This window comes from Prunus dulcis, chromosome 4 (assembly GCF_902201215.1).
Source record: "Prunus dulcis chromosome 4, ALMONDv2, whole genome shotgun sequence".
Lineage (NCBI taxonomy): Eukaryota > Viridiplantae > Streptophyta > Magnoliopsida > Rosales > Rosaceae > Prunus > Prunus dulcis.
This window is the reverse complement of record NC_047653.1, coordinates 3,166,869-3,179,625: the sequence shown is the minus strand read 5'-3', so window position 1 is coordinate 3,179,625 and position 12,757 is coordinate 3,166,869. Positions and strand designations below refer to the sequence as shown.

Here is a 12,757-nt window from a genome sequence, read left to right as displayed (position 1 = left end):
TATTTGAAATTATTTCCCAGTTTTACACGTCTACAAATCTACTCTTGTATACCAAGAAAGTACATTTAACTTTTTCTTTTCTTTCTGATATATGAATCAAGTAGGTTTTTATTTAATAAAGAATAGATGGGGATAAAAAAACTCAATATCATCAGCCAGGAAAGCAACTCTTGCGGTAGCAGCAGAGGGCTCAGCAATAACATGGCAGGCAGCCCAAGTCCACAGTGAGATCATAGGAGGCAAGGCAATCTGCAACTCCAATTGAGCCTCTAAAATTACCAATAGGAACCTCAGGTCCTTTGTCAAGGAAGAAAGTCTGTCTAGTAGAAGTACTCACTGTTGTAACTGAGTATGATGCGCTGGGACAAGGTAGTTTTCAGCTACATGGATATTGAATTTTGTTTTGTCTAATTTTTTGATTGGCTTAGAATTGTTGTTGAGCTAGAAGAATGGCAATTAGTACAATAGGTTTGTATAAAGACCATACATATATTACAAAGCCAGGACAAACAATTGTTCAATCTGTCTTGAACCTTATCTGCTACAAGATTGGAAAATAAAATACATCAAACTTAGCTGTAATCGATCAAATTATTCTGTCCGTTGCATCACGCAGAGAAAAATCACTTTTCTCAAATATGTTTGTGTTTCAGGTTTCGTTTACAGCATATGTTCAATGAATCAATGTTCACAAGAACATATGTCAAAAAACAAAAAACAAAAAACAGGAGGAACAAATGCCTGTTTTACATAAATTTAAATACCAATAGTGACAACCTTCTTCAAACTTCACAGAAACAATAACTTCCTTTCCCTTTTTCAGCGCATTGCAGCAAACCGGTTCATCTTCCACTGCAGTGGGTGGTATGTCTTCTCTGTTTGCTCTACTTTGGTCCATGGGAGCTTGTGCTTGGCCATTTTTCTCTTCTTTGCAGATACTCCCCAGAAATCTCCCGCATTCTGTGTAATGAAAATACGAGAGACATTAGTTATTAGTTTAACGGCCGGCTCTATTGATTCTATGTATCTACTTTGAGAGGTAAATGAAATGATTCTGTATACACCTGACGACTTTTTTCCCTTTTCTAATATGCTTCATAACTTGCTACACTAGGTTAAGTATTAGTTTGCAACTTGCGAAGTACACTATAATGTTGGTTTTCAGTGTCAAACACCAAGTAGATATTGAAATGAAACAATGATAGAATTTCCATACCTTGAGGCAGAGACCATCTTCAACATCACAAATGGGATAATCACTTGGGCAACAGTAGTCAGTTCCGGTGCAGCAAACCGCATTCTGATATTCACAGCAACCATAGATGAGGCAGTAGTCCAAGAATTCAAAGAGGCAACAGCATGTCTCATCACTTGGACAATAGGAGAAGTCTCCGCAGTCACTTGGTGAAGGAGAGGGAGGTGGTGGTGGTGTCACTGGTGTAGGTGGTGTTGGTGGAGGGGGTGGTGACACTGGTGTAGGAGGTGGTGGTGGAGCTGTTGGGGATGGTGCAGATGACTCCTTGGTAGGATATGAAGCCATGGCATTGATTGCACAAACCCCATATTTTAAATTAGTGTTCCTTCTTATGTAAATGTATCCATCCATCCCCCAACTAGTCCCCCATGAATTCTTTACAATCCAGTAATCTTCATTGCCTTCAGAGCCGTATCCCACGACCAGAGGTGCATGGTCAATGTCATCTGGATTGTCGGAGCAGTCGCCATCGTAGATTCCCTGATTGAATCATATTAATTTTTTTATTATTAAAATTTATGTCTCAGTAACATTTCAGATATCCAAGCCAACCAGTGAAATGAACATAAATTAGACTTACTCCTGTGTATAGTTGGAAATCCCACGCAGAACCATCTATACCAACACTAACGGGTTGCTGAACAGCAGCACATAAAAGATCACCGTCTGTTTGTCCCACATCTTCATAACCATCAATGGTGACAACTTTAGTTTCCTCCTGATTAAGGCATCACACAAATAAGAACAGAGGAAAATAGGCAAAATTTGTTCCGGACAAACACAATATGTATTATTAATAAGCTATAGGGTTGAACCCGACCTTGGTGACATTGCAGGTACCATCCACACCTGTGTATGGATAATTTTTTTCTGTATTGATACCACCATTGTCAATAACCCATTCAAAAGCATAGTCCATGTAGCCTCCATCACATCCCTCGTTGGTACTGTCACAATCCACAAGTTCTTGTTCTGAAAGACTAATGAGTTCTCCGGTGGCTATTGCATTGATTCCTTCAATAGCTCCGGTGGTAGAGAATGCCCAGCAACTTCCTGTGAACACAAAAACAAGATTTCTTTTAAAGATCAATAAAACTTAGCATGAGTGTCAATTTACAGACAGGACATGTCGTTTATAACTTGGAAGCACCAATCATGATATGCCGTTTTCCAAAATTGAAAGAAGAAGAAGAAGAACAGTATCATCAAATATCAGTTTTGTAAGAAAAATGGTTTGTTCAATAAAACAGTAAAAGCGAGCACTGCAAGACATTTGTAAATGTAATATCCTGAGGTCTGAAAGCTATATTGTTATTTTACTACCTAACAAGTTTTTGGGAAAAAAGTCTCTAAAGAATCTTTCAACATCCTGACCATGTGACTTTTGATATCATCGATTGATTGTAGAAAGTGGGCGATACCAAATAGTCAATGAAGGATGAGTTCTAAAGATCTTGGCCTTATTTTGAAATTCATTTCATCTATTCTATTGGTTGTATCTAAAATCTCCCGTTTTATTGGAAGATTTCTTTTGACCTCAAAGTTGGTTGTGTTTCATTTCTTTCCTCACTTATTGCTCGAAGTTCAGATTGTTTACGCCTTTTTTCAACCAATTCTGTTATATTTCATCCTAAAGTTTATGTATCTGAACCTATTTAGAGCAGCAGTGCTGCAGCACGAAAGTCTGTGTAATCCCGAGTTGATTAGAAGAACCAATGATGGTCTAGTGCATCTGTCCTAAAACCTTTTGAATCAATCTACAGGGAGAAATCATAAACATTCTGGTGTCTGACTTTTACAAGTCCAAAGTGTTCCCACAACAATACTCAGAAGAACTATTTATATGCACTTGTAAAAAAATTGAAATGTATTTACTAGTAAATGAAATAAATGATTTGAAACATACCACAACTGCCTTGGTCCTTGACACCAGTCACAGCTCCCTTTTTCCTCCAATCCAAAGCTGAAGGAGCCTCACATGAATGCACTGGTTCTTCATGCATTCTCCTCATCATACTGTTCCTTTTGTTGGTGGGCATTTTCAGCTTTTTCGACAAGTAAGTCTTCCTAAACTCCTCATTGCTCATATCAGCAAACCTATTCAACCCCACCCTCTGGCTATCATGTGCATTGTTTGCAGCCCTCTTCTTTGCAGTCTTCTCCAATACAAACTTGAGGTTCCTCTTGAAATTCTCAAACCTCCTCTCACTCTCTTCAGCTTGCCTATACACCTTTCCATGCTTCTGCTTCCAGAGCCTGAAGAGCTCCACCACTCTCTCTTCTGCAGGGAAGTTGTTGAGAACTTCATTTTGCTCCACTATGGAGTATTCACTTGGGAGGCTATGGCAAGAAGATAAGCATGCCAGTGATGCCCAGATGAAGAAAGCAAAAGCCAGCTCAATTTTGTGGGAACCCATGATTTCCTCAACTGGGTTTCCACTAAAGATGCTTGATTTTGATCCATCTCCATTGTAAGTATTTAAGGTCACCTAGCCAGCTGCAGGCTGAACCTACCAGTCAATTAGAACATTTCCCTCTTTAATTCTAAACAGGACAAGAAACCAACTTGCTGTAAATAATACCTGAAATTTTAATTTATTTGTTGAAGCACCAAGATTTGTTGGTGGTGTGGTGTGGTCTGGAAATCCTTACCCGTCTGTTCTTCAGACCCTTTGACTTGAGAGTGGCAGGCTGGAAGCAGAGAGACCTACCATTCAACCGTCTATGAAGCTTTAAAACTTTAAAACTTTAAAACAATTAGATAAATAAAGGGGTAAGTAAGAAGAAGAAGATCAATATGTTGGACCTAAGAAAGAAGTAAAATTAGGTTTCGAGAAGGGAGATTCACTATTATAGGTGGTAAAGGTCAACTATGGGCATTTTGGAGCACTTTGGCTTTTGTATCTTACCAAGAGGATCTCAAGATACAAACTAAATCGAAGCAAAACTGTATCCTCCTAGTGTTCTTTTGTAATTATATATTTATTGTGTCATTAGCTACTAATTACAGGTGAAGTTTTCCCAAATTCCCATAAACCTTGTCCTGCAAACTAGGGGTGGCAATTTCGGACACAACTCGAGACCCACACAAGAAATTAGTGGGTTCAACCCGCACAAGAAATTAGTGGGTTCAACCCGCACGATAAAAAAACATGTCGATTTCGGGTCAACCCGTTTAATAAACGGGTGAATTTCGGGTCAATCCGTTTAATAAACGGATGGGTTTCGGGTCACTATAATACCTATCTAACCTGTTTATTAAACGGGTCGTGTCAACCCTTGTACAACCCGCTAAAAAATAAAAACAAATTGAGACTTCAGCACACAAACAAGGGAACCATCCTCATTTCTCTCTAACATCTTGTCCACCATGCTATAAACAACTTGGTGATTTTATGTTATGCCTTTTGATATTTATAATGTTTCTTTTTCTTTTAACTTTTCCTTTCTTTTCTGTCTCTCTTCTCCTTTTTCCTTTTCTTTCTTTCTTCTCCTCTCTCTTTTTTTTTTTCTCTCTTTTCCTTTCCTCTTCTCTCTTTTTTTTTTCTTTTTTTTCATTCTCTTTAGTTTTCTCTCATCTCTCTTTTTTCTTTCCTTCAATCTTCTCTCTCTCTCTCTCTCTCTCTCTCTCTCTCTCTCTTTTCTTTCTTTTCCTTCTCTCTTCTCTCATCTCTCTATCTTTCTTTTTTCTTTCTTTTCCTTATATTTTCTCTACTCTCTGTTTTTTTAATTAAAATTTTTTCGATTGTGAGTTTTGTAACATGCATGTTATTCTTTATGAACCCGTTACACGACTCGAAACCCGCACGATAAAAGACGACCCGAACCAGACACGACACGTTTATTAAATGGGTTAAATTCGGGTTGAGCATTCTTGACACGTTTATTATCCCGACACGACATGACCCATTGCCAACCCTACTGCACACTCTCAAACTAGACAATCATAACTCAGATTACAAACAAACGAATTAGTTGATTGTCTTTATTATCTTTAACATGATAGTAATTAACTAAAACTGAAGTTCAAATATCAAATTAATAAAAAAAAAAAGTAAATGTAGGTTTTAGTCACAAAAAAACTTTCACTTTTAAAAAAAGTCAAAATTTTTTTAAAAAAGAAAGAAAAACCTCTCAACTTTTAAATCAAAGATATGCAAATCTAAATGATTCCTTAGGAAATCTAAAAATAAATAAATGCAATTTTGTCCATTTTGACTTCCTTTAAAAAATTTCTCTCTCATTTAGATTTTTCCAAAATCTCCCGAAAAAGTAAAATATAAAAACAGAGCTAGTTACAAACCAGTTTGACGCACTGCCTCAATCCATATGGTTGATTATTTCTCTTTATTATCTTTAACATTGTTACGTCACAAGTACAAGTGTACCATGTGAACTTCCACGTGGGTATTTGAGTTTATCTTAAGATAGGAGTTGGAGCTGCACAAAGAGTTAGCAATATAAATACATATTTTCTCCTATACAGTGTACAGACATCGGGATGGTAAAAATCTCCAAAGGGTCGAGTACTCAGCCCTAATGGGGTGAGATTTCGGAATAAATCAAAGGCCGGTATGGAGATTCCTGAATTTTAAAAATTCCTAGTTGATGACGGGTCAGGAATTGTACTATTATCCCATTTTTGAACCCGGCCCGATAAGTCATATTTATTTTTAAATTAATAAATATATATAATATAATATAACAAGTAAAACATAATAAATATTTTTGTTGCAAGGTATAAATTTTTTTATAAATATTTTATCTTGGGATCTGATTTTGGTTCTTGGGGTTATCATGAATTTTGTACTGGGGTGCTTCTAGTTTGCTTTTTATCTCAAATTCTCAGTTGTTCTGACTACGTTCTTATAACTTGGCTTTCCCATATTCAATCAATTTGAAGAGCATGCAAGCGATAATTTTTTTTACTTTTTTTTATTACAGGTTTATTTTGTTATAAGGTATAATAAATTTTTTTAAATAGAAAATTTGGAGATTTGGGGCGGATTTGAGAGACATTCCTCTTATATTATACGGACGTTATGTATGATATTTGTATAGAAGAACAACTGACGTCTTGTATTTTTTTACTATCCTTTTCTGTTTTTCTTTCTATTTACAGTGACATCCGTACGTTATTAATGTGCAAATATCTGTATAGAAGAATAACAATATATATTAATATATTTGTATAAATATAATACGACCGCCCCATGAATGTATTTGTAGTTATCTGAATGATTTTGGTTTGGAAAACTTTGTTTATTTATTTGGTACAGTAACAGCCGCGACTAGGAGAATAGAATACTTGTGGATAAGAAAAATCGAAGCTCTAGCGTCAACTATCTGCTGGTCTCATACGTAACTAACTTGCGGTAAACTGTTAGGTTGGTTTTTTCAGACTTGGTGGCCCTCTGTCCGTGTTATAATATGTACTGAGAAAATCCCAAAAATGATTTCAAGCATATATAAACATTTTGATGCTAATTGTCAAGGGTTTCGAATAAACAATATGCCAGGTTATAACAACCCCAACAAATGTTTTATATTAGAGCCTCACATTATATTATAATAATTATTTGGTATTAGGTAGATCTAATATAACGTCACGCTCTCTCCATTCTTCAACTAAAAAATAGTGATGGGTTTTATATGCATTTCATGATTTGTGGCCCACTGGTTTCAGGCTTGTATTTCTGGCCCAGTGAGATATTGGGTGTTCCATGGCCACCGTGGATACGCAAAAACAAAAGCAAAGCGAAAAATGACATGTTTACTAACCAGAAATCGAAGTATGTAACAATCAGGGTGTGAATGAATCGGAATAAGCATGAGAGACATTCTCATTAAGGAATTGGAGTGAAAATAAAGTTGATTCCAGTAAAATGTATACTATCATATGAAGATTCTTAACGCGCAGAGTAACTGTAAAATCACATATTTATTACAACAAGAAAGAAGTCAACGTCAACCGCACTACCCATGCACAAAATATGTAACAAGCCAAATGGGGAAGCTACCTTCTCAACTCTCAAATATAAGTAATTACAATTACCAGCTTTAACCTCTAACCAAAAAAAGATTAAAAACCCTTTAAGCCTACAAGCTAATTAATTATTAGCAGCCATCTTTTCTGTGACTCTAGCCAGCGACTTGAGATTGCAGCCTATGATCGTATTAGTAAACAAACAAGTGTCCTCCTCGCTGCTCCCGGTAGGCACATCCACCACATACGACTGAATCACAACAGCCTTTCCTTCCTCTTCTCTGTGCACGGTAGTGGTAGAACTGTAATTTGCAAGCCTGTGATCTCCACCAACAATGCTATAATGCATGACATGCATGTTGTCGTCGAGCTCATCGAGCCTCTCCATGCTGGTTTTTGCAGGCAAGCCGGTTTTAACCACGACTTCCCGGATGCTTCCGATGCCTCCATTGCCGGCACGCATGCTGCAGCTCTTGATGAACTGCTTGTAGGCTTGAGGGTTGTCAAATTGGCGGAGGACGGACCAGACCAGGGGCAGCGGCGCGTCGATGGTTTGGACAAGGCTCGAGCCACACTGGTTTGGTAACAGTGTGTGGCTATGGTAGCTGCTGATCATGAGCTGTGTTTTGGTTGGGGTTTGTTGCTTTTCTGTTGGATAAAATACCACCATCTCAAGCCAAGGCTTCAGGTGACAAGTCGTTGTTTGCTGTTGTGGTTGGGGACAATGTGAGTTTAGGGTTATATATAAGGAGGGTAAGGGCGGTGGTTTTGGTTTGCTCACATCCGTGTGTGGTTAGTTACTTCATGAAAAACAAAGAAAGTTTGGCTTCTCATGGCAGGCTTAAGGATGTCTTGGGACTTGGAGTTTTTGATGAATTGCGTGCTTGGCGTCTAAGTTAGCCCTTGCCAAGTTGCCATTGGATTGGACTGTGCTTTCTCATGTGCTTTTCATGTGCTCGTTTCTTGTTTCTAGTATTCGCTTGTCTTTTGCGAAAGCTTATTCCTTCCCGATTCTCAGACTAAAAACTTTCATCTTTATGCGAAGGACAGGTTCTCTTCTTTTAACGCTTGTGTCCAAGTGGACCACCATATCTTGACATGTCAGCAATGATGGCACGATGTGTCCATGTGGACCATATCTTGACATGTCAGCAAAGAGCCTGCGGGACAATTGTCAAAGATACGCAGTTCACTCTTCCAGCTGTATACATTCGCTGTCATCCAACTAAGCAAATGAACCTAATTGCAGTAACTATATTATAATATGGCCACGTGGACGAGTCATACCACGTCACAATATTCAAGATTCACACACAAAAATTTCATCATCCTAGTTCTGCATCAAAATAGTAACCTCAATTTGTATTCTTAATTTACATTGTTTTATACGAATTTTCATTGGGGTAAATCAGATTTCTTGAGTTCTCATTTGCCTTCCCTGTATTTGGATCCTAATCATATAATCGTAGAAGGAACCAAAGCTCAACAGCAGAAATAAAATCTAGTGCGCCTATGCGAGCAGATTAACATTGGCCCAAACAAAGCACCGAAGCTAATTACAGCATGTTAAAAGAATTTTTGACTTCTGCACGCTTCATTTGAGTTTCTACTGACCAAAGTCTACACTTCTGATCTCCATTTTATGTGCACTAATCCTATTTCAAATTACAAATTTGGGAAAGGTATGATGATCACTCACCAAACAGAAAATGGAAACTTGGCTTCTTTCTGGTGTCGAGATCAAACGTACATTTTTTGCTCTACCTGCTTTCTGGACTCCGGCTAATAAGTTTATTGACTACCCAGTTTGCTGGGAAGGTTTCAAAGTGACCGTATAGTGCACTCCCATCCCATGCTAGGAACAAATCCAACTGATTGCCTAAACTGTAATGCAGGACAAATGTAGAATTGAATAGCTGAAGAAAATGTAGTTAATGCTTTACTTGACAAAGAAACGACGGAAATAAAAACATAAATCCAATTAATAGGTTGGGGTGCTGAGATCAAGTCACTGTTTCAAGCTTCCTAGTGTCATTTTCTTTCCTAGCTTTTCATCCTAAATCAAAATTTCTACGAGACATGCTGAAATGTTGCACGATAGCACTTTTCAATAGCAGGGTAAGCACTTTTACTCTGCAGAATCCTATATGCATCCAAGAACGCACTAAATGTTATAAATCCAAAGAGCTTAACCATTTTTTGGTCCTACAAGTACGTCCACTAAAACTCTAGAACTTATACCCTGCTTCTCTTGCGCACGCACAAGCACACTTAGCGAGTCCATTTCTACTGATAAGGCCATTAATGACTTTCAAAACCTTCCCATACTATAACATTTCTAGTGAATAACCAACAGCTTTACCTTCAAGCAACAAACATAGTCCAAGCAGATAGTGTTAATTGTGTGCATTGAAACCAAATCGGAAATACCAAATCATAAGAGAGCATGTAAGTCAAGAATCAATAATAGGCGTATAGAAAAATTAGGAACTGGCATAATCTGATGGCAAACCATAATCCATACAAATGCCACCCATGGCTTTCTCCCGCAATCCACCGTGAGTACCAATTGCAATGTCTCTATCATTTCTATCTTCCTGAAGAAATCAAGTGATTGTCTCATGTAGCACTAAGCACAAAAAATGATCATCCCAGAATAGCAAGAACCATAATGAAAAAAAGCAGTGCTGTTAACTAATTGAGGCTCTGAATTTTATCAAGCAAACATAGGCAATCCCATTCCCATCAAAGAAGCCAAAGAACAAAAAAATAAAGCTTCTTGTTTATTAAATCTTCTATACAAGATCAAAGGGATTATGATTCAGTAACAGCAGCATTGGAGCAATCACAAAATTCACAATTCAAAAACTATCACAAGAAAATCAGAAACTACCCTTTTAAGGCGCTCTGGGGTCGGTCCCGTGCTGCCAAACGTACGCAAGCTCATCCCAGCCAGTACTTGCCAGAAGCCCCTCCACAAGAACACTCATATCCACACCAACCGCGAATTCGGTGTGATGGTCGTACCGAGCTACCAGCGCGTCCTCCATCATATAATCCCACAAGCAAACCGACATGTCGTATGAACACGACATCATCAAGCTCTGCCTGTGCGGCGAGAACTTGATTTTCCTCACCGCGTAGCTGTGGCCGTTGAGCACCGAGATCGGAACCCTAATGCTCCTCACGTCCCAAACTTTGATTGACTTGTCGACGGAGGCAGTGGCGATGCAGCAGTCGTCGTACTTGTTCCAATCGCACGCGAGGATCTCGAGCTCGTGAGCGGGGATGATCATGGTGGAGCCAGGCTCACGCACGTCCCAGACGCGTAGGGTGCAGTCGCCGGAGGCGGAGGCGAAGACGTCGGCGTGGCGAGGGTTCCAGACGGCGGAGTAGACGCAGTAGGCGTGCTCCTTGAAGGTCCGGACGGAGGCGGGCCTGTCAACGGTCCACAGCTTGACGGTGTCGTCCCAGGAGGAGGTGAGGAAGGAGTCGCGGCGCGTGGGGTTGTAGTCGGCGGAGCTGACCTCGCGCGTGTGCTCATGGAGGGAGCGGAGGGGGTTGGAGGCGGGGGGCAGAGCGACGTCGTAGAGCTTGACTGAGCCGTCGGCGATGGCGGCGACTAGAAGGGAGTCGTGGGACTCGGACCATGCGACGTCGTATACGCCGTCGGCGGTGTCATAGGCGATGAGCTCGGTGATTGGCTGGTGGGGTGCGGCGGGGCCCAGCGGGGCCGGGGAGAGGTCGATAACGTGGAGGCGGCCGTTGCCGAGGATGCCGAAATTTTGGGAGGTGGCGACGGCGAGCCGAGACTCGTAGAAGGGGCTGAACTTGACGGAGTAGCCGTTGAACGGGGTTTTAAATACTGGCATTGTTAGTCCAATCCAGGTGGAATTTCCGGTGCTCTCTCTGCGTCTGGCGTTTGGATTTTGGGGATCTCACGGTCTAAGACCTTTGGATTTTTTATTTTTTATTTTCTCTTCTTTTTCTCTCATCATTGTTTTGTTTTATTTTGTTTTATTTTATTTTATTATTGTTTTCGCTTGTCATCGTCTTGGAATGTGGAAAGTTCGAAACTAATTTTCATTTTTCCATTTCGGATTTAATCGTCTTTTCTCGATTTTTCATTTTTGTGAAGCATCTGCTCAGCCCTCGGAATGGACCATCGTTATAGGACTGGACTACTCATGTGGGATAAATTGGACTAACCAAGCATGTAAAATGGGGCCAGGCCCTAAATCTTCAAGGCCGGGCTCCAGATTTTAATCCATAAATGTAGGCGGCCCAAGTCTGCCTCCAACTTCGTAAGTTTTGATTCAGGCCCTGTCTAACTAATCAAAACTCGTTCTATACATGATAAGAGAGTTGTAGCTCAAGTGCGTAAAAGCAGTTACTACTTTACATCCTATGTTCTGTATTGAATTCCTCCTTTCCAAAGTAACAAAATATTGTCACGACTCACAAGTACCTGTAATAAATTGTTTATGTATAAATCAACGATTATCAATAATAAGTTAATGAGTTTGCTTACTACAGTTTACGGATGCAATGCACGCACACCGAACTGCAGCGAGCAAACATGATCAACTTAATCTAAACCATACAATCTTTTTCTCAACTTAATATATAAGTTAGAACCGCACATCGGGTGTAGAAAGGTAGCTTTTGACATGATAAATGGATTTTGGAATAGCTTGTTTTTGGTCGTGGGGCACCAAAACAGGGTCCCGTAATTTTAGAATGGGGTTGAATTTTCAGCTGGCGAAATTTGGACCCTTCCGGAACGACTCATTAATAAGGTTTGGATTTGTTCGGCCTCCATTATTATAATATCCCGCAGATAATATAACAATGAACAAATGGATATTAAGTCATTCATAAACATTTCCGAACACAATTCTTTATTTCTTTTTGCAAAGTTTTGGTAGACTTTTGTGGGCTCCGGATTTGAATTTTACCTAATCCACTATTGCAACACATTCACATGCAAAAGAAAAGGAGTTTTATAATATTTGCTGCACCCTCAATATAGTGGATATGTAATTTTTGGGTCCACAACCTAATAGTTTTGAAATCTGAATTTCCATTTCCAAATATATATATTCAGAAATTGCAAATATAAAAATGAAACACCATGTATGTATGGCCCCTCCCCCTCCACGCCTCACATGTTTGCCGTACTAAGACTAAGGTCTTACGTCTCCCGTATTTATTTTGGGGGGGAGGGGGGGCATGTTACGGATGGGACACAATTAACTTGCAATTATCGAACTTTATTTTTTACTATAGCTACATTATTTTTCTTATATCAAATCAATTGGTCGGCTCCAAGGAGATGTTCTAAAGGTCAATATGATAATATTATGGACATCAAATCAATCTTGGGAATTCTTTTCTGAAGTGATCAAGTTGAATAATTTCTCAGGTGTCATGATCTTATCTTCGGACTTTTTGATTTACTTTCACCAACATCATTAAAGTCTAAATTACGATAGAGAAAAAAAAATTATCGTATT

At 39.2% G+C, this 12,757-nt stretch overlaps 3 protein-coding genes across 3 annotated transcripts; all 3 read right to left on the bottom strand.

The window, feature by feature from the left end:
* Positions 1 to 456: 456 nt before the first annotated feature.
* Positions 457 to 3,963, bottom strand: LOC117624564 (cysteine proteinase COT44-like). Its single transcript, XM_034355883.1, has 6 exons — positions 3,838 to 3,963; positions 3,162 to 3,759; positions 2,076 to 2,308; positions 1,836 to 1,973; positions 1,217 to 1,735; positions 457 to 960 (listed from the first exon to the last, which is right to left on the bottom strand). Exons 2-6 carry the CDS (start codon positions 3,670 to 3,672, stop codon positions 820 to 822), a joined length of 1,542 nt encoding a protein of 513 aa, XP_034211774.1. The 5' UTR covers positions 3,673 to 3,759; positions 3,838 to 3,963; the 3' UTR covers positions 457 to 819.
* A 3,214-nt stretch (positions 3,964 to 7,177) lies between these two features.
* LOC117625169 (abscisic acid receptor PYL12-like) lies at positions 7,178 to 9,849 on the bottom strand. The gene is made up of 2 exons (XM_034356775.1): positions 8,941 to 9,849; positions 7,178 to 8,480 (listed from the first exon to the last, which is right to left on the bottom strand). Exon 2 carries the CDS (start codon positions 7,909 to 7,911, stop codon positions 7,366 to 7,368), a length of 546 nt encoding a protein of 181 aa, XP_034212666.1. The 5' UTR covers positions 7,912 to 8,480; positions 8,941 to 9,849; the 3' UTR covers positions 7,178 to 7,365.
* A 151-nt stretch (positions 9,850 to 10,000) lies between these two features.
* Positions 10,001 to 11,296, bottom strand: LOC117625168 (peroxisome biogenesis protein 7). Its single transcript, XM_034356773.1, has one exon. It carries the CDS (start codon positions 11,111 to 11,113, stop codon positions 10,139 to 10,141), a length of 975 nt encoding a protein of 324 aa, XP_034212664.1. The 5' UTR covers positions 11,114 to 11,296; the 3' UTR covers positions 10,001 to 10,138.
* Between the last annotated feature and the right edge of the window lie 1,461 nt (positions 11,297 to 12,757).

Bases quoted from the DNA above. Each gene is read 5' to 3' on its own strand.
- LOC117625168 (XM_034356773.1), bottom strand. From the start codon at position 11,113: ATGCCAGTATTTAAAACCCCGTTCAACGGCTACTCCGTCAAGTTCAGC.
- LOC117624564 (XM_034355883.1), bottom strand. From the start codon at position 3,672: ATGGGTTCCCACAAAATTGAGCTGGCTTTTGCTTTCTTCATCTGGGCA. The intron at 2,309-3,161 runs GTATGTTTCAAA...TTGTGTTCACAG, and splicing joins CAAGGACCAAGGCAGTTGTG to GAAGTTGCTGGGCATTCTCT. The intron at 1,736-1,835 runs GTAAGTCTAATT...TGATTCAATCAG, and splicing joins ATTTCCAACTATACACAGGA to GGAATCTACGATGGCGACTG.
- LOC117625169 (XM_034356775.1), bottom strand. From the start codon at position 7,911: ATGGTGGTATTTTATCCAACAGAAAAGCAACAAACCCCAACCAAAACA.